This window comes from Dipodomys ordii, unplaced genomic scaffold (assembly GCF_000151885.1).
Source record: "Dipodomys ordii isolate 6190 unplaced genomic scaffold, Dord_2.0 Scaffold24, whole genome shotgun sequence".
Lineage (NCBI taxonomy): Eukaryota > Metazoa > Chordata > Mammalia > Rodentia > Heteromyidae > Dipodomys > Dipodomys ordii.
The window spans coordinates 10,500,924-10,520,930 of record NW_012267240.1 but is presented as its reverse complement, the minus strand read 5'-3'; the positions used below and the strand labels follow the sequence as shown (position 1 = coordinate 10,520,930).

The 20,007-nt window shown below is 39.1% G+C and overlaps 1 protein-coding gene across 2 annotated transcripts in view; it reads left to right on the top strand.

The window, feature by feature from the left end:
* Nucleotides 1–20,007, top strand: part of Spag6 (sperm associated antigen 6) — a 48,015-nt gene that overhangs the window by 4,531 nt on the left and 23,477 nt on the right. For both annotated transcript variants that reach the window (XM_013014624.1, XM_013014623.1), the window contains exons 3-4: nucleotides 6,787–6,953; nucleotides 10,435–10,618. In XM_013014624.1, coding sequence (XP_012870078.1) covers nucleotides 6,787–6,953; nucleotides 10,435–10,618 — 351 coding nt within the window. The remainder of the gene's footprint in view (nucleotides 1–6,786; nucleotides 6,954–10,434; nucleotides 10,619–20,007) is intronic.

Genomic DNA, 20,007 nt, shown 5'->3' with positions numbered 1-20,007 from the left:
CAGCTCTACTTCCTGCATTTTGGTAGTCAGTTGGAGATAAGCTTTTCATAGACTTTCCTGCCTGGGCTGGCTTTGAACTGCCTGCCATCCTCAGATCTCAGCCTCCTGAGTAGCTAGGATTACAGATGTGAGCCACTGGTGCTTGGCAAACCTGGAGCTTTTTAAAAGCACGTGGGGTGGGACAAGACCTGTAATCAGCTGGGAGTTGAGAACCAAGATACTACTTCAACGAGTTCTCCTACTGATAACCCACCTGGATCTAGCAGAGACAAATCTAGAGAGACGAATTCTGAGCCCTGAGTGATCAGTTTGCCCTGGGAACACATTACTAGGAACCCTTGAGTTTTTCTTTTCTTTTCTTTTTTTACACAATAACCTTGATTTATTTGTGAAAATAAGAAATGAAAAAAAAATTCTACTTAAGGGACTCCAGTACTAGTATATATAAAGATGTTCCTGTATGCCAACATCCACTGAGTTTTTAGAACCCTTGAATTTTGTTGGTTGGCCAGTGGAAGTCTCTGTACAACATTTCCCCTCCTTGGTTTTTATTCATGCATGCTTGGTCAGAAGTACTTTTCCTTGTCCAGCGCAGGCAGCACTGGGATTTCACTGTGTAGTCTTGGTGGCCCTAGGAAATGTGTCCTGGGTCACATTCTGAGAAATCTGGCCTTGCTGTGGTGACTGGGCTGGCCCTGGTGATTACAAGCCCGGCTTTTCAGTATTTAAAGTGAATTGTTGTTTTTGCTATTTCCATGCTTCATGTTTTCTGGTATAGTTGGCTCAATATTAAGTATTTTTAATTCTGGCTCTTTTAAAGTTTAGCTGAAAACAAGTGATATTTAGTGTGTGTATGTGGGGGGTGTATAGTGCATGAACATGTGTGTGTCTACAAAGGAAATTGTATCTACCCATTTTCTCAATATTTTAAGTTTGTCTACAAAGGAAATTGTATCTACCCATTTTCTAAATATTTTAAGTTTTATACCTGTTTTAAGTAAATCATTCTTGAAGTAGATTATATTTTTTTTCCATAGAAGTATTTTCAGACTTACTTTAATATGGTGTTTGTTTTCAGACAGTCTCTTTCTGTGGTCTAGGTTGGGTTTACAGGTGTGTGCCACCATGCTTAGTTTACAACATGTATTTTTTTAAATTGAGGGATTATTTTTAAAAAGAGAACCTTCACTTTTCCCACAGCTTCCTTAAGTCTATAAATGAAGATATGGATCCTGTTCTTTTCTGTAAAGGTGTTATTTATTCCATTAATATTTACTATTATATTTCCATGTAGCTGCAAAGTATGCCATTTTAGGTAAAAGTATTTGTTCCTATTTCCTTTTATTTGTTTCTCTTTGTCCTTTATTTCCAGGAAGTTTAATGTTTCAGAGCTCAGTTATGGTAATATCCATAACCTCTGATTCTGATATAATTATACATCTCCTTCCACAATACATGCCTATTAATTGTTATCTCTTCATCCATGTTGTGTTTTCCTGTGTGTCTGTGTGCAGGCACATGTGCTGGGGGACTGAACCCAGGACCTCTGACATGCTAACCATGTGCTATACCATGTATAAATTACCTCAAAAATCTTTTAAGTAGGTGAAGTATGAATAAGAGATCCAGTTGGCACAAAGGTAGACAGATTTTTAGTTTGGTCCTAAAGACTGAACCCAAGGCCCTGTGACAGAGTTAAAAAAAATTAATTAATTGCCTTCCAAATATTTCCTATTCAAATGTGACCCGTGCAAATTCATGGTTCAGGTACTTGTAGTATTGTCTTATTTCTCTGTGCTACCTTCTTCCTAGCTGTCCTAATCACCTGTAGTCAGATGAGTGTGGTAGACATGACTTTAGTAGAAGACAATACTAATTTAGAAAAGTTCAGCTGTTGTATCAGAGGATCTTGAGGATCTCTGCCCAGGCAAAGTAAGTGAAACTCTGTTTCAAAAATGAAAGCAAAGCCGGGTACCAGTGGCTAGCTACTCAGGAGGCTGAGATTTGAGGATTGCAGTTCAAAGCCAGCCCAGGGCAGGAAAGTCTGTGAGACTCTTATTTCCAATTAACCACCAGAAAACTGGAAGTAGTGCTATGTCTCAAGTGGTAGAGCACTTGCCTTGAGCTGAAGAGCTCAGGGACAGCACCCAGGCCCAGAGTTTAAGCCTCAGGACCAACAAAACAACAAACAAACAAACCAAAAACTAGCCAGGAACTGGTGACTCACGTTTGTGATCCTAGCTACTCAGGAGGCTGAGAACTGAGTAGTGCAGTTTAAAGCCAGCCCAGGCAAAATGTCCCTGAGACTTACCTCCAATTAACTACCAGAAAACCTGGAGGGGAGCTGTAGCTCAAAGTGGTAGAGCACTAGCCTTGAGTGAAAGAGCTCAGGGAGAGTACCCAGACCCCAAGTTCAAGCCCCATCTCACACACACACACACACACACACACACAAACACACACACACACACACACACACACACGTAAATGCAAATCCAAAACAAAAGGGCGGAGACATAGCTCAAGTGGAGGCCTTGGGTATAATTCCCAGTATCATGAAAAAGAAATTGAGCCTTTTGAATTAAAATAGAATTATGTCTGCATGGGGGTGGTTTTAGGTGAAAGAATGGTTTACATGTTCTTTTTGAATTCCTTACAGCTTATGAACTTAAAATAGTGCCATTCATATTCCTTATACTTTATACCCAAAGAGAAAATAACTGTGAATGTGATAGTATCTGTGTTGTTTTTTTAACTAAAACAGATGTGAAAAGAGAGAAATTGCACATTAATTTTCACAGTTGGTTCATTCATTATTCAATGGACATTTGTTAAATGTGTCCAAGTGCTATATGAAAGCTTAGACACTGATCTCGCATCTAAAAGGAATAGTCCCTGGGCTGAAGTGGCTTAAGTGTTCCTGGAGAGAGATAGATGAGTAAATTACTGGTGGCACGAAGGTCAGCCACTTCAGATGAGGGGTGCTGTTCAAGAGCACATAGAGGAGTAGGTATTACTTAATTTACTCCGAGTTAGCCAGATGGAAGTGCATTCCAACCAAGAGGACGTGATGTGGAAAAGCACCGAGGCTTTGAGGGATAGAAGAACATCAACTGGAGGTCCTAATCCTCAAGGCCTTCAGAAGAAGGTGGAACTTCTTTTTAAATAAATGCAAAGCCTTTGAAGGGTTATTAAAGAAAAGAATTAGAGCCATTTTGTACTTTAGAAAGATGACTTTAGCAGTAATGTAAATCATTTGGAAAAGTTTAAACAAGATCAGGATTTTTTGCTTTAGGATCCTATTGGAAAAGAGCTGTGCTCCTGCTTAGCTTTTTTGCTCACAGCTGCTATTATTTTTTCACCACTTCAACCACATCTCCATTTCTGGCTTGGTGGTGGTGGTGGTTAGTTGAAAAAGTCTCAAGGGTTTGTCTAACCAGACTGGCTTCGAACCTTGCTTTTCAGATCTCAGTCTCCTGAGTAGCTAGGATTAAGAGTGTAAGTTACCAGCACTTGCTTTATTTTATTTTATTTTATTTTTGCAATGCTAGAAATTGAACCTGTGCTCTGACCATTGAGCCACATTCTGAGCCTCATTTTTGTTCTTAATGTGTTGTCAGATAGTGCATGTTGGCTCTTCAGAAGAAAACCCAGTGCTGTCATGAACTCATTTAGAGGCCTAAACCAGCATACAGGTCATGTTATCTATGTACCCTTATTAATTTTCATTCATTCACTCACCATAGACTGTGGATTCTTAATGAACAGGCAGAAAGGAATTTCGTTTTATGTCATATATATTTCTGTATTTTCTCTCTTTATTGCTCTTGCCCTCCCTTTTCCCCTTTATTCATTTCCTCTCACTCTTCATTAGTTTTTATACAATCTTCCTTACATTTTTGTATTTTTAAGACAAGCTGTTTACTGATTGGTTAGTTGATTGTGGGACTGGGAATCATACCCGGGTTTAGGACATGCTAGGCAAGTTCTCTACCACTGGGCTCCATCCTTACCCCTATAAATACAATTAGAATAACAAATATCAGCCAGCTGTTGGTGGCTCATTTGTGTAATCCTAGCTACTTACAAGTCTGAAATCTGAGGCTCACAGTTCACAGCCAGCCTGGGCAGACAAACTTAAGGGATTTTTTTTATCTCCAATTAATCACTAGAAAGCCAGAAGCCAGAGCTTTGTGGTAGATTAGCTAAATTCTGCAACTCATAAGCATGTAAGTTAACTTTTTACGACCCTAAATATATTAACTCATTAAAAAATTCTTAACATAATAGTTCAGAGATTGTGAGGTTTAATTGTAAATATCCCATATAAATAACCCCTTTATAGACTGATTTCCCAATTTATTTCAGAAGACAACAAGCTACTGCTTTCTCATAAATGTAGCAAGTGGGGAAGAAAAGCTATTTTAAGCATATTTTCTATTTTTTAGCCTCAGTAGCACATTTATTATGACACTTTTGACATATGATAACACATTTAGCTTTATTCTTTAGTATTGTTCTATCTTAATGAAAGTGGTGCATGTTCATTATGATAATAAGTAATACTTGACAAAAATGGCAAAAATAAAACCTTACTAAAAAAGGCACAAAAGACTTGAACATACTTTTCTCCAAAAATGACATACCATGTCCAAGTGAGCACATGAGAAGATGCTCAACCTTTTTAACATTAAGGAAATTCAAATAAAGGGGAGAGGGAGGTGGGGACACGCGGAGGGGGGGAGGAGATGGGAAGGGATGGGAAGGGGAAACAAAGGAGGAGGCAACAATGCTTGATAAGAAATGTACTCATTATCTTGCCCATGTAATTGTAGCCCCTCTGTATGGTATTTTCACAATTAAAAAAAATTAAACTAAAAAAAAAAGGAAATACAAATAAAAACCACAATGGAACATTACTTCACATTCATGGAGATCCTGTCTTTTTTTTTTGGAAAATAGCTGGTGCCAGTGGCCCACAGCCTGTAAACTCTAGCTACTCAGGAAGCTGAGATCTGAGGATCATGATTTGAAGCTGGCCAAGCCAGGAAAGTCCATGAGACTATTATCTCCAATTAAACACCAAAAATTCAAAAGAGGAGCTGTGGTTCAAGCGATAGAATGTTAACTTTGAGCACAAAAAAAACAGTTTGAAGGCCTTCATATATAACACTGTAGTTGGGAGTTTATGGAACTGAATTGTACATTTAAAAAAAGGTTAAAATGGCAACTTTTGTGTGTTTCTCATGTTTCATCACAGCAAAATAGCAAAATGCAAAGAAGAGACCAACAAATTGCTTGAAACCCAACTTTCCAGAAACATCTGTGTATTGGTAGATCCTCGAATGCCTTGTTCTGTGCCTTAATCTCTTTGTTGTGAGACTTCAGTTATCTCCATCAAAAAGTCTAGATGATAAAGTAATCAGAGTCTGTGAACATGAGATGAGCATGGGCTATGGCTCCACACCCCATAAAGTGGCCTGTAGAAGAAGAAAGGAGCAAGCCAGTGCAGGCATAAAACTGAGCACTAAATAATCACATTGTTAAATGTATCTGTGATAAGCATAAGTGTTTTCTGCTTTATATTATTTGGTAGTATTATTGCTTCTATTTTGGTCTAATTTCAAATATACTTTTTTTCTTTTTTTTTTCAGGTAAGGAGTAGGTTTATATATTTCTAGATTTAGTGATAAAAGACTATTGGTAATGTTTGCTTTTATGTATGACCAGGATATGTTTTTAAAGAAAGGATGTGATGATACCATGCTTAATAAACTGGAGTAAATTGGGTAAAGTCTAGAAAGTTAAGGGGCACTTTGTTCCAGTTGGAAATCTGTCATTACCTGTCCTGTCACCCTAGATTCCCACTGTATTATTAAAGCAGAAATAGCAATTGGCTCTTTTGCATACATTAATAGTAAGTCAAAATTTGAATTAGAGTTGGAATCTCCAGTAAAAATAACCACAATGCAATTATTATGTCTTCCTGCTGCTACTCTTCAATTTTTAATGCATATTTTTAATTTAATAATTGTCAAGAATCCAGACATCATTAGAATGCTGAGTTCTAACATTTCTCTACCACTTAGTAGTCGTGGACAACTTGATCAATATAAGCTGCTGTATTGTGGTGGTGGTGATAGTGATATACTTACTCTGTTTTCAATCCTAGAACAAATATACATTGAACTTCTTTATCTCAAGGAGTTTATTTGGAGATAATATTCATGCATAGGAGTTCCTAGCAAAGCCATCTTAGCTTTCTCAGCTCTGGGAGAAATCCTAATAAAATTTCTAAACTGAAGTGTAAGAAGATTTCTTTGAGAACACCTGAAATGAGGCTTAAAAGACAAGATTTACAAAGGCCGAGGGAAGCCTGCAACTTATCTACATTCCATATGACAACCTCATTGTGACATAGTTATTGCGGAATGAAAATTTTATATTCTGATCAAACTGAAGCCTTTTTATGTTATGCTGCTGATTTAATATTATAGCTTATATGATTTTTGTGTCTTGGCCAGTTAAATGCTTCCTAAATATCCCATTCGATTTTGGGTTTAGTTTTACTGTGTATCTGACTGGCTTCTTAACTCTCTAGCCACCTGACTCACTTCCCTAGTACTGAGATTAAAGGTGTGTGTCACATTGCCCTCTGTGTGTGTGTGTGTGTGTGTGTATTGATTTTCTAATTCCTAATTTTCCCCCCTGTATATTTATGTTGGATTGTATGTCTGCTTTTAAATTTAAATTTTCCTGACTTCTGTTTTTCCTGATTTAACCCAGGTGTGATGTCTTTATTGAGACCTCTTCTTCTGGATGTGGTTCCTACAATTCAACAGACTGCAGCTTTGGCTCTCGGGAGACTGGCCAATTATAACGATGATTTAGCAGAAGCAGTTGTAAAGGGAGACATTCTTCCGCAGCTTGTCTATTCATTGGCAGAACAGAACGTAAGAATTCTTTAAAAAGAAAAAAAAGTAACGTGACTTTTTGGTTTTAGATTTTAAAAAAGTTTGGGCCCAGCTGCAAAGCCTGTAGGCATTAGAATGATTAGGATATAATACAACCTCAATTTCTCTGAACTGTGCATAATAATATCTTTAGAGTATTTTTGCTGCAGGGATGATTTGCCGATGAACAAGACAGCCTATTGAATGTTTTAAAGGGAAATCTGTAAGTTTTAAACAAAGTTATAGTATCTATCTTAAAGAAGATTGCAGGGCCTTGAGGCAAATAAACAGTTGCTTTCAGCAATCATTATATCCAGATGAACTGTGGTTAGTGAGGAGAGTGAGACAGCCTCGAAGCAAGGGGTAAAGAAACAGCCAAAAGGAGGGAATGTGTTCAATGGAAAGTTTGAGAAAGCATTTAGTATTAATAAACAAGCATGGTACAGGGCCTGGTGCCCTCACTTGGCTTTTTCCATCCAAAGCTGCTCTACCACTTGAGTCCACAGCTCCATTTCCAGCCCCCCCTTTTTTTGTTAATTGGAGATGGGTCTCTTGGACTTTTCTGCCTGCCTGGCTTTCACTGCCATCCTCAGATCTCAGTTTCCCGAGTAGCTAAAATTACAGGTGTGAGCCACAGGCATTGGGCAAATGCCAACTTTTTTAAGTACTCTGTAAAATGCCCCCAATGTTCTCTCTATCTAGTGCTAGTCTGTAGTTTATACAGTGCTCCCTGTTTGGTTTCTACAATTGCTATGGAAAGCTATTCTCTTCAGCTAGTTTTTCATAACGAAGGCATATGTCTTCCTTTATTTATGTATTAAAAAACATAATTTGAAAAACAGGCAAATCGATTGAATAGATATTTCTCTAAAGACTCTCTACAAATGGTCAGGAAGCATACAAAAAGTTAACGGCATTAGCCAGTAAGAAATGCATATAAAAACCACAATCTTAATTCATACCTACTTGGGTGGCCATAATAAAAAGTAAAACAAAACAAAACAAAAAACACTCAGAAAATCAGTGTTGGGGAAGATGTGGAGAAACCAGAATCCTCACATAGGGCTGGCAGGAATTTAAATGGTACAACTGCTGTGAAAACCGTTTGGCAGGCTGGCCAGCTGGCAGCAAACTACCTGGTGTTACCACCTGACTCTGCAGTTCACCTCCTAGTCGTGTACCCAGGAGGAATGAAACCCAGCTCAAACAAAAGTCCACAGAGATGTTCAGAGTGACAGCACTCACAATAGCCAAACGGTGGAAGCAGCCCAAGTCCACCACCAACAGATGAATGGATAAGCAAAATATTGTATGTTCATACAATGGACTATTATTCTGTCACAAAAAGGAGCAAAGTACTGGTGAATGCTACGACATGGCTGATTCTTAAAAATATGACAAGTCAAAGATGCTAGACACAAAAGGTTACCTATTGTATGAGCCCATGTATTTGAACCATTCTTAATATGCAAATCCACAGACACAGCAGGGGCTGAGGAAGAAGGTGGGTGTTTAGAGGATGGCTACTTAGTTTACTGGCGTTTCTTATTGGGATGATGGAAAGGTTTTGGAGCTAGAGAGTGGTGATAGTTGTGCACACTGCAAATATCCTAGATGCCATTGAATTGTACGTTTTACAATGACTATAGTGAAACATTTTATGATATATAAAATTTTAACCAGAATTTCAAAAAGTCTTCATTATGCAAAATATTGTATTCTTATTGACTCGAGTGTCATCTACTAATGCTTCTGTAAGGAAAGCTTATTTTTCTCAGGGATGTTCCTTCTTTCTTAAATACTGTTAGACATTCTTCCTCTTGGACTGGCACCCTTTCCTGTGTGTTTTTGTATCTCACATAAAAAGTTCCAGTCAAAGTTTTCTAAGTACGAATGAGTGTTATATTAGTTGTCAAGAGACAAAAAATATGAGGCAGCAAATTTTGGAGGCAGTGAGCACACAAAGCAGTATTCACAAGCCCCTCTCCTTCCCCTCCCAGCCTTTAAGTAATTTCTCACAGGAGATTTAATCTCCTCTTTATGAGGTACAAAGTCCTGTGGTTTTGCTTTGCCTTTTTTCCCCCTAAAGGCAAATCTTTTGGTGAGGAAAAGGACAAATGAACATAAGGAATTTGGGTAAAATAAAAAGTAGGAGAAAGACTTTGATCAGAAGGTATGAATTCTGAGCACTGTAGTTAGTTGTCTCTGGTGGTACCCATAAACTGTAAATTTAACAGCTATGAAGAACAGTTATGCTCATTACCTTAATGAGCCTAAGGTGATGTATGTCCAAGAAATTAATTAATTTAACACATTAATGTGCTGTACAAGAAATGTCTCACTATTCGTTTTCCACAATTAGAAGAAAAGCACTCATGTAAAACTATTTTAGGATTCTATACTAATTGAATTATTGACATATCAGGAAACTAAGGAAAGTATGTCACACCAACACATCAGTACTAGTTTCTTATATTAGCAATATAAATCCACTTCTTAGATATAACAGGTTAAAATACACTTGATTTACTTTCTCTTCTTACTATAATTTTTGTTGTGCCAGAATTTTAGCCTAAGTAAATAGAAAGTTGTAGTCACCTGGTTATATCCCAGTAGTCACTGCAAGAAAAGGAAACTCAGAGTGTCAAGTAGGAGATGAATTGGATTTTATTAATGAAAGGAAGTTGTGAGACCATTACTGTATCATTTGTCACCAGTAAACAATGTTTTTAATCATTTTCCTAGCAATACAGAGAAACAGGCGAGGGCTTGTGTTTCTCTTTCTGTTTCTCATTCCAAAATCACATAAGACTTTTATATAGGAAAAATAAATACGAGGCAGTATTTAAAATTCACATCATAGCAATTCGCCCTTATTCGTTTATAAAAACATTTCTAGAGAGGACAAATAACCTCTGTGCTATTGTTTGGCTTACTTATTTACCATGTAAATACATAATGAGGGATTTGCTTTCTGTTTACATGCTGATTGTAAGTACATCTTGGAATGTGGTTGTTATTTCAGGTTACCTGAGGACATCAGAAAGATTAGTTGAGGTGGTGAAAGGCCAATCATGCTTCGAGGCTGGGGGCCAGAAGAGGAAATGAAGTAGTCAGTTGACAGAGAGTTTAGTTAGACATGATCTGAGAGTTCCCATGGGTAAAGCAATACTGTTCAGTGGAATGCAGATACATCTCATGTCATGAATTTGCAAAGTACAGTGTTTACATTTTGAACAATTTCTGAATGCAAGCTTCAGCATAAAACATTTGAAGTACAATTTAAAACAATCTTGTTTGCACTGTAGTTGGGACCCTATCAAGTAGACATAATGGTTTCGAAGCATAGTTTTCATCCTTTGTATTTATATTATATATATAATATTAAGATCATTTTAACGTTGCTCTTGGTCTATTTTAGGTTTTGAATATGTGAGTAAGTGCACAGCTCATTCTGGGTTTGTTCTCTTTGCCCTGGCAGCGTTTCTACAAGAAAGCAGCGGCCTTTGTGCTGCGAGCAGTCGGCAAGCACTCGCCTCAGCTGGCGCAGGCCATTGTGGACTGCGGAGCGCTGGACACGCTGGTGATCTGCCTGGAAGATTTCGACCCTGGAGTCAAAGAGGCTGCAGCCTGGGCCCTGGGATACATTGCAAGACATAATGCAGGTACTGGAGCATATTTGAAAAATAGGATGATTCAAGCTTCGATTCATTAGCTGTCAGATGTTTGCCTAATACATCATGGGTGAGGGTTCTATAGATTGTAAGAGATTAGTTTTGAATGTCAGCCAAGTTGTTTGCATTGCACATTTGCAAAATATTTATACATGCCAATTTTTTTCTTAGCCAAGGGAAGTTTGAGGAGGGAGAAGGGGAGTTGGGTTGGTTCTCAAAGGCCTTGCTGGCCAGGCATGGTGGCATTGTAATCCTAGCACTCAGGAATCGGAAGCAGGAGGATCATAAATATGTGGCCAGCTTGGGCCTCATAGAGTTCCTGTCACAGACAAACAGTCAATGCCAACAAACAGACTTAGTGAAATTTATTGTGGCTGAAAGGGTCACTGGGTTCTCCCTGTCATTCATGATAGGGTGTGCCAAGTCAGGAGCCATGCCACGTGACTGAGACTGGGGGAGGGAAAAGAAATGGACATGACTTGGTAGAAAATGTTTGTACTCAGCGCGTGTTGGAAAGAAAGGAGGAGGAAGCAAATCAATAGGAGTTACCTTCTCCTCCAGCCTGACTTCTTAGTATAAAGTAAGTCATCAAGGATGGCCAGGGCCTCTTGGAAGAAATCTGTGTGAACACATTTGATTGATAAACCATACACAAGGAGCTGTGTAGTCACTACCACTTTGTAGACATTCTTAAGATCAAGTGACATACAATGAAAACACAGTGTTTGGCAAACGTAAATGACCAACTTTGCTAGTAGTAAACAAACAGCACATTGAAAACATTTGGAGGGTCTTCCTCCATCTGCTGATTGGAGGGGAGAAGGAACAAAGCAGCACTGTGGCCATGTGGTTTGGACTGCGGTGGCTTTCGGCAGGATCTGAGTTTGAGTCCATGTACTACCACTTAGCAGCTGAGACACTCTGGACAGGGGTTTTGAACTTTTTGAACTGTCATCTTCTCATCTGCAACAGGGTTGATAGTAGTTACTTCAGAGATTTGTTGTGAGGATAATGAAGTAATATATGTACAGTACTTAGCAAATACTCAGGTATTTGCTAAGGTATTAATATAGTACTGAATATTAAAAGTATTTGGCTGGAGTTGTAGCCTGTAATCATTACTATAGAAGTGGCAGGATCATGAGTTTGAGGCCCTCCTAGACAACATAGTAATGCCCTATCTCAAATAATAGTAAAATAAAATAATATTTATGACATTGGAGAATGAACTACAAATTATATAAACACATAGAAAGGAGTTTGACGAAACTAATGTAAGTCATGGAAAAGCTTATGCTTGTCTTAAAAAGGCTGCCTTGGAAATTCATACTAAGGGGGCTGGGAAGGTGGCTCGGTGGTAGAGTGCTTGCCTTGCATGCATGAGGCCCTGGGTTCGATTCCCCAGCACCACATAAGCAAAAAAGAAAAGAAAAAAAGAAAGAAATTCATCCTAAGAAAAAAAAAATCTCACAGAATGAAAATGTCACTGTAATGTTTTAATATTAAAACACCTTAAATATGTGATGTAAATTTACTGGTTAAATTATAGTAATCCACTTAATAGAATCTCATGCAGCAAAGCAAAAGGATAATTATGATCCCTATGTGGTAACATGGAAAGGTAATTATAATGTTAAAAAGGATAAATTGTATATTACGGTTATGCTCTAATGAGTTTTTATGTGGACATAAATTAGAAAGTAAAACATATTTGTATTACTAAGGTACTAAACTAAAAGATATTTTCCTTCACTTCCATATTTTTTGGTGCATAAAATTATAGCTACTGTGTATTGAGTAATTATTATGTGTCTGAATTTGTGAATGTGTAATGTGTTTCAGATGCATTATCTAATTTTGATTGCAGTTACCCTTGGGTATTATTCTTTCAAGAATGAAGAAAGAAAGGGTAACTTAGAATGACTAAAGTTGCGTAAATCTTAGAATCAGAATTTGAGTCTAAATCTGTCTGACTCCCAAGCTCAGATTAGCTCCTATTCCTTACTGCCCCACTAAATGCTTCCTGAAAGAATATGCAAGAGAACCTTACACACAGAAACAGGGAGAAGCTCTGCCATAGGTATATTTAATTTTTTTTCTTAAAATTGTGCCAAAATAGAAATAAAGCAATAGGAAACTAAGCTGGGAAAGGAAACTGTGACAGTACTTAGAATGATTCAAAATGAATATGTTAAAATTCCATTATATCTAGTTTCCTTTTCACATAGGTTCACTTTAAGACATTTTGTCAACCCATGTTGAGGGAGAAATCTAAGGCAGTGTTTTAAGTTAGAAGCTAGATGTCTACCTGAGTGGATTTAGTTAAGGTTTTGGTAGGTCAGAGGGACATGTTACAGACTGTGACATGAGTATTTCAGAGTGACGCAAAAAAGCTTTGAGGGACAGCAGTACAGATAAGTAAGTATATCGGGCAGCTGCCCCCAGATAACCATTTCATTCCCCCCACCTTGAAATTATGATAGTTCATAAATAGGATCTGACGTAGGGGTCCCATTCCAATTTCTTACTATAATCTAACTCCCACATGGAATTCCCAGTGTAATTTCAATATTTCACAGCAGTTAGGGGCCTGGGACTCAGAAGTTCCCAGAAGAGATTACTGCATAGATTTCTCAGAAAGAAAGGGAATTGATTTGGAGCAGGCCTGAGAAGTCCTCATTCTCATGCAAACTAGTGCAAGAAGAGAATTTACCTCCAAATAACCCAATTTAGTTCTCAATGATTTCCTAAAAGTGATATCTATCTATCTATCTATATCTATGTATCTATCTATGTATCTATCTATGTATTGATGTATCTATGTATCTATCTATCTATCCATCTATCCATCTATCAGTTAACAGGAAGACATTCATTCAGTTTTTTAAAAAAATATTAGTGGTATAATGATTATTACCTTCAGAAATGTTTAGATTTTTTTTGTCGGTTATGGGGCTTGAACTCTGGGCCTGGGTGCTGTACCTCAACTTTTCAGCTCAAGGCTAGTGCTCTACCACTTGAGCCACAGAGCCACTTCCAGCTTTTACTGCTTATGTGATACCGAGGAATTGAACTCAGGGTGGTCTCATGCATGCAAGGCAAGCACTCTACCACTGAGCCACCTTCCCAGCCCAGAAATGTTTAGATCTTAAATGTTTACATCATAAATCTATTGTCTTTAAACAATATTTAATGGTAATCAAAGGAAAGGTAATCAAAGGAATTATGGAGGGGCTGGGAAGGTGGCTCAGTGGTAGAGCGCTTGCCTTGCATGCCTGAGGTCCTGGGTTCGATTCCTCAGCACCACATAAGCAAAAAGAAAAAAAGCCGGAAGTGGAGCTGTGGCTCAAGTGGTAGAGTGCTAGCCTAGAGCTGAAGAGCTGAGGGACAGCGCCCAGGCCCAGAGTTCAGGCCCCACAACCGGACCCCCCCCAAAAATCAAAGGAATTATGGAAAGTAAAAAGTAAAATGAGCTCCCAATAGCAGAAAAGAGACACAAATTGGCATTATTTGATTTTTGCTTATTTGAAAACTACAATTTCTACAAGTTGCTTCTACATATAGATTTCATACATTTACCATCAATCATAGAGAAAGGGTGCTGACAACTAGAAATGGTGTTTGTTTGTAGACACAGAGATGTCTACAAATTATACCATTAAATTTTTATGGTTGAATAACCAGTTACTGAATGCACATATTATTTACCTCTCATTTTGAAGAGAAGTAAGCTATTTCTTTGTATTTTTTCCTGCTCTTACTAAAGGCTAGGGTAGAAACCTCAGATTGGTTGTCTCCCTGCTACTCTTGCCAAATCTGCATAATTATTCTGTTGATACATCTATTTACCTAACCGAAGTCAAATCTCACACAGTTTCCAAGAGCTGAAGCTTTCCAAGGTTATGGAGCGAGGTATAGTGGACAGAAGAATTGTGAGACTGTGGGGCTTCTTTGCTGCTGGCACAGCCCTGGCCGGGGCACAGGGAGGAGCTTCAGGAGTCCACAAGCCCTCCTTCCCTGTTGCCTCTCGGCAGCCTGTCCCACGCCTGAAGCAGCACCAGTGGCTGCCAGTGGCTTTCAGGACAGGTGCTGGCCACAATTAGGAGGAGGGACTGGGTGGAATCAAGTGCCTGAATGAAGTGTTCTATGCAAATGACTTTTCCACATTTGGACTCAAAAGTTGTTTTTCTTGGGAACCTTAGCTGGCAGTACACTGGTTGATAGCAAATCTGGCAAAAAGGAGTACATTTGCTATCTTTACAAATACTAAATTACTGATAGGTGTCATATTCTAGATATGTGTGTAGATCCTAGGCCTGGGCACTGTCCCTGAACTTTTTTTGCTGAAGGCTAGCACTCTACCACTTGAGCCACAGCTCCATTTCCATCATTTTTGGTAGTTAATTGGAGACACATGTCTCAGGGACTTTCCTGCCCCGGCTGGCTTTGAATTTCAGTCCACACATCTCAGCCTCCCGAGTAGCCCTGATTATGGGTGTGAGCTGCTGGCACCCAGCCCAATGTGAGTTTTAACCTCAGTGTTTTGTTTTTGTTTCCCCTCTCCTTTGCCAGTTCTTACAGAGAATTCCATGAGAAGACCATCCAGTCTTCCAATTGTTTCTTGAAGTCAGAGACTTTCCTAACTAGTACTGGGTTGGAGCAAAAATGATTATCAGTAATAAACAGTGTACTTCCCATATTGTATGTGTGTGTGTGTGTGTGTGTGTGTGTTGCAAATCTGGAGGTAGAGTAAAACTAAATTACAGTTGCAAGGCTCTGTAAAACAAGTGGAAAAAATTCTGGATATGAAAAGTATATTTTATGAAGTCTGATTCTGAATCTATCTGTAGCTTTGCTTTTTCGGTCTAGTTTCAGTTGTTAAAAGTCAGATGCTAAGGGGCCTGGAGGTGTGGTTCAGGTGGTAGAGCACTTGCCTAGCAAGCACAAAGAACTAAGTTCAAACTTTCATATACAGAGAGAGGGAGAAATGGAAGAAGAGCTCTTTACATTTTCTCCCACCTATTGCCATTCAAGGCTGTATCCAAGTTTATCTTTTCCCGCTTCCTCTGGGTTCTACTTGGTGACTTTTCCTAACCAGGTTTGAAGCTGCTTTTTATACTTGAACCCTAGAAGCACTGTCCATCCATCCCAGATAACTATCATTTTAAACTAAAGCCCATTATCTACAGAATAATAGCATATTTGACTTAAATTTGAATTTATTATTTTGCCAGTCCTGGGGCTTGAACTCAGGGCCTGGGCACTGTTCCTGAGCTTCTTTTGCTCAAGGCTAGCACTCTACCTCTTGAGCCACAGCACCACTCCCGGCCTTTTCTGTTTATGTGGTACTGAGGATTCGAACCTAGGGCTTCGTGTATGCTAGGCAAGCACTCTTCCACTAAGCCACATTCCCAGCCTTGATTTTTTTCGTAAAGGAGACAGAATGATTTTGTTATGGTTGCTGTGGATGTTGCCTCTTTCCAATGTGTTGGTGAGGTGTAAAGGTTTCTGGGGTCACCAGCCTCTCTGAAGGCCTCTATCCAGAGAATTCCACGAAACCTTGGACCCTTTGACCATCTGACCTTCTCCACCCAGCTTGTTTCTTGAAGTCAGGGAATTCAAGTCCTCTTCTCAAGTATAGCAGTGAAGTCTAGCAGCAGTGATACTATATCATTTCCAAGGTTAAAGACCATAGCTTATTGTCCTGAGTCCTCGCTTAAATCACTCATCTTGGGAGTAGCCTCACCATGAGCAGTCTTAGAGAAGCCCGGATGGTGACAAACTAAGATTCCTTCCAACACTCCTGAGTGTGCTAGTAGTGGGGCCTCAGACCATGCTGGCACAGCTCAGTCCTTGACTGTAGCCTGTTGAGAGTTCACACAGCTGAGCTGACCAGTGAAGCCACTCCCAGATTCCTTGCCCACACAACCCGGAAGGAGTAAATGTTTTAAGTTTCTATGTTTGTCGTGATTTTATTACAGAGCAGTAGATAACCACATCAATTGTGAACAGCTGGGTTACACAAAAAACTTTAGAAGTGCTATAACTAAAAGCATACAATTAATAACCAGTTTAGGCTACTGGAGCACACTATTTGTTTATATTATAATTTCACAAATCATGAAAAAACTGGCTAAATGGTATGACAGATTAATTTAAGATTAAAGTGACAATGAAATTTGAAATGTGATTTTTAACCTGATTTATTTCAAAAAGGTGTTAAAGTAATACATTGAAAGTCATATGTTCTTTATCATAATAGTCTTATGGCCAGATGCAAAAACTAACATATCTTTAAAGTGAAGTAAGTCCACCTGATTATAAAAGAATGTGTGGTTATTTTTATTTCATTTTACTTTTTGCCGGTTGAAGTCAGGGCCTAGGTGCTGTCCCTGAGCTCTTTTTGCTCTGCTACTTTGAGCCACAGCTCCACTTTAGTTTTCTGGTGCTTAATTGGAGATAGGAGCCTCATCAACTTTCTTGTGAGCAGAAAGAAAGTTGAGTTTCTCTTTTTCTCGCTCTCTTTCTTGCGCTTTAGCTGGCTAATGTTTAGGTTTTAATTGATTTCCTGGAATTCTTTTCTGATTTTTTTTAATATATAATCAAAACGTGGTTCTTCCTTTATGACATCAAAGCATGATTTCAACAGTTAAAAGTAGAAAGAACTTTTCCTTATCTAGAAAGCCTACCTACAGGTCATTTTAAGAAGGTGTAGATGAAATTCTGATATTGTAAAAGGTTAATTGAAGCTGGGGCTGGCGCACAGATGGATGTGTTTTATTTGGCTTACACTAAAACTGTCTCACATAGTTATTTAAAAAATAAAGTTGCCAACACTTAAAAAGTAGCCCAACAATTTACATTACAAAATGTTCTAACAAGAATAGGCCCTTATTCCTCCATGGCCACCTGGGGCTGAGACTGAGAAGTGGTATAGGCTTGACATTCCCATTCTCCCACTGCTCCTCCAAACCCTATTTTTCTTTCCTCCTCTGACTTCGCTTAGTTACTTGCCTGAGACAACTAGGGGGGCTGGGAAGGTGGCTCAGTGGCAGAGCGCTTGCCTTGCATGCATGAGGCCCTGGGTTCCATTCCTCAGCACCACATGAACAGAAAGAAAAAAGCCGGAAGTGGCGCTGTGGCTCAAGTGGTAGAGTGCTAGCCTTGAGGTGAAGAGCTGAGGGACAGTGCCCAGGCCCAGAGTTCAGGTCCCATGACCGGACCCCCCCCCCAAAAAAAAATAATTATAAGAAAAGTGAGGGAGGCAAAGAGTGTGACAAGGTGGTATCTCCCTGTGTCTTCACAGCCTCCGTAGCGCAGAGGAGACTGCCTTGGTTCCTTTGCTCTTAATAAGCTGCTCCTGAGGAGTGAGTCTTGTACGGAAACCAGCAGATGACCAAATCTGCAGGCCACGCACTCAGTTGTGTATGCTAAATGTGGATAAGGGAAATACTATTGGATGATTTATTCGCTGACAATTTGCAGTCTAAAAATATCGTTAAAAATAAATACCTTATAACACTGAAAGATTAGCATTTTAACTGAAATGTAATAAAGACACGTATAAAGGTAGCAGTTGAAGTGTGAAAAAGTAAATGAATTTTCTAGCCCATAGAAATTCCTGAAAAGAATTACACAGTCTTTCCGAGTATTTTGTTTCAAGGTGATGCAATCTCACCATTAAAAAAATAAGGAACCTTCTATTTTATTGAGAAAACCCCATCTTACCTGCATTTTCCCTTGTGGAGTTAGCCCCACCAGATGTACGTGTGAACAGAGATGTGTATATATTTTAAAAAGCCACATTGAGAAAAGTTGGCAAGTAGAGAAGAAATATATCACCTATATCACAATTGACCCAATAAATGCTGTTAGTATGTTGGCATCACATGTAGCCTTTTTTCTTTTTTTCCCTGATGCTAAAGATGGAACCCTAGGCTTAACACATGCCGGGCAAGTGCCGCACCATTGGGTACAGCTCTAGCTTTCCCTTTGTATTGTGGGTCGTGGGCTTGAACTCTGGGCTTGGGCGCTGTCCCTGCGCTCTTCAGCTCAAGGAGAGCTCTCTACTGCTTGAGCTACAGCGCCACTTCCGGTTTTCTAGTGTTTTATTCGAGATAAGAGTCTCACCAACTTTCCTGCCTGGGCTGGCTTTGAACCGCGATCCTCAGATCTCAGCCTCCTGAGTACCTAGGATTACAGGCGTGAGCCACTGGCACCGGCTTCTTTCCCTTTGTATTTTTAAGCATAGCTCTAGCTATATTTTAATCTTGTTATTTAATGATGTAAGATTGTGTCACACTTAAAAATCTTGTTATTATAAAGGTGATGTACAGAGGGGTTACAGTTACATAAGTTAGGTAAATAATACATTTCTTTTTGGACAATGCCACCCCTGCCCTCGCTCCCTCATCCAGTTTTTCCCTCTCATACCAACTCACAAGTGGTATAATTCATTTCAACATAGTATGCAGTGAGTCCCATTGCTGCATTTGTCCCCCCTTATCCCTCCATTTTTGCGCCTCCCCTTAGACTCCCAAAGACATATATATGAACAAACAGAACAAAAAAATGAAAACAAAACAGCAAAAAAGAAAAAAAAACTTGTTTCCATTTCCTAGAATCCATTTTGATAGTACTATTGTGCATCCTGTAATGCACATAGGCATTGTGCCTTTCTGCTCCTCTCCTAAGAGTGTCCACCTCTGGTCTCACTGTGTTATTCAGTATGCATACGAGAGAAAACATGTGATTGTGTCACATTTTATTGGATAATAGATAGATATATTCTTAATTTAACTTTAGCACTAAAGTAAAGCTAAGATGTTTTCACATACTAAAGATATATTTCCTGGCTCACTGCATTTTTTAATATGTTTTATATTACTCACTGCATTTTTGGTCAGATTTCAATGAGCACCAAAGTCTCTATATCAATAGTTGATATAATCAACATGTTAATTCATTGAACCTCTAAAAGCTTATTTCTAAATCAGAGTTCACAATTAAGTTCTCAGAACTGGAGGTGAGGTTCAAGTACCAGCCTTGAGCAAAAAAGCCAAGGGAGAATGTGAAGCCCTGAGTTCAAGTCCCAGTATGGCACAGGAACAGTGGTGATATTCCCCAGCAGCAGTGGTTTCCAGCACAGAATATCTTTTTACTTGATTCTGCTTCAAGTTTTCAGCAGGAGTCAGGCGCTGGCGGCTCACGCCTGTAATCCTAGCTACTCAGGAGGCTGAGATCTGAGGATCACGGTTCAAAGCCAGCCCGGGCAGGAAAATATGTGAAACTCTTATCTCCAATAAACCACCAGAAAACTGGAAGTGGTGCTGTGGCTCAAGTGGTAGAGCGCTCGCCTTGAGCGGAAGAGCTGTGGGACA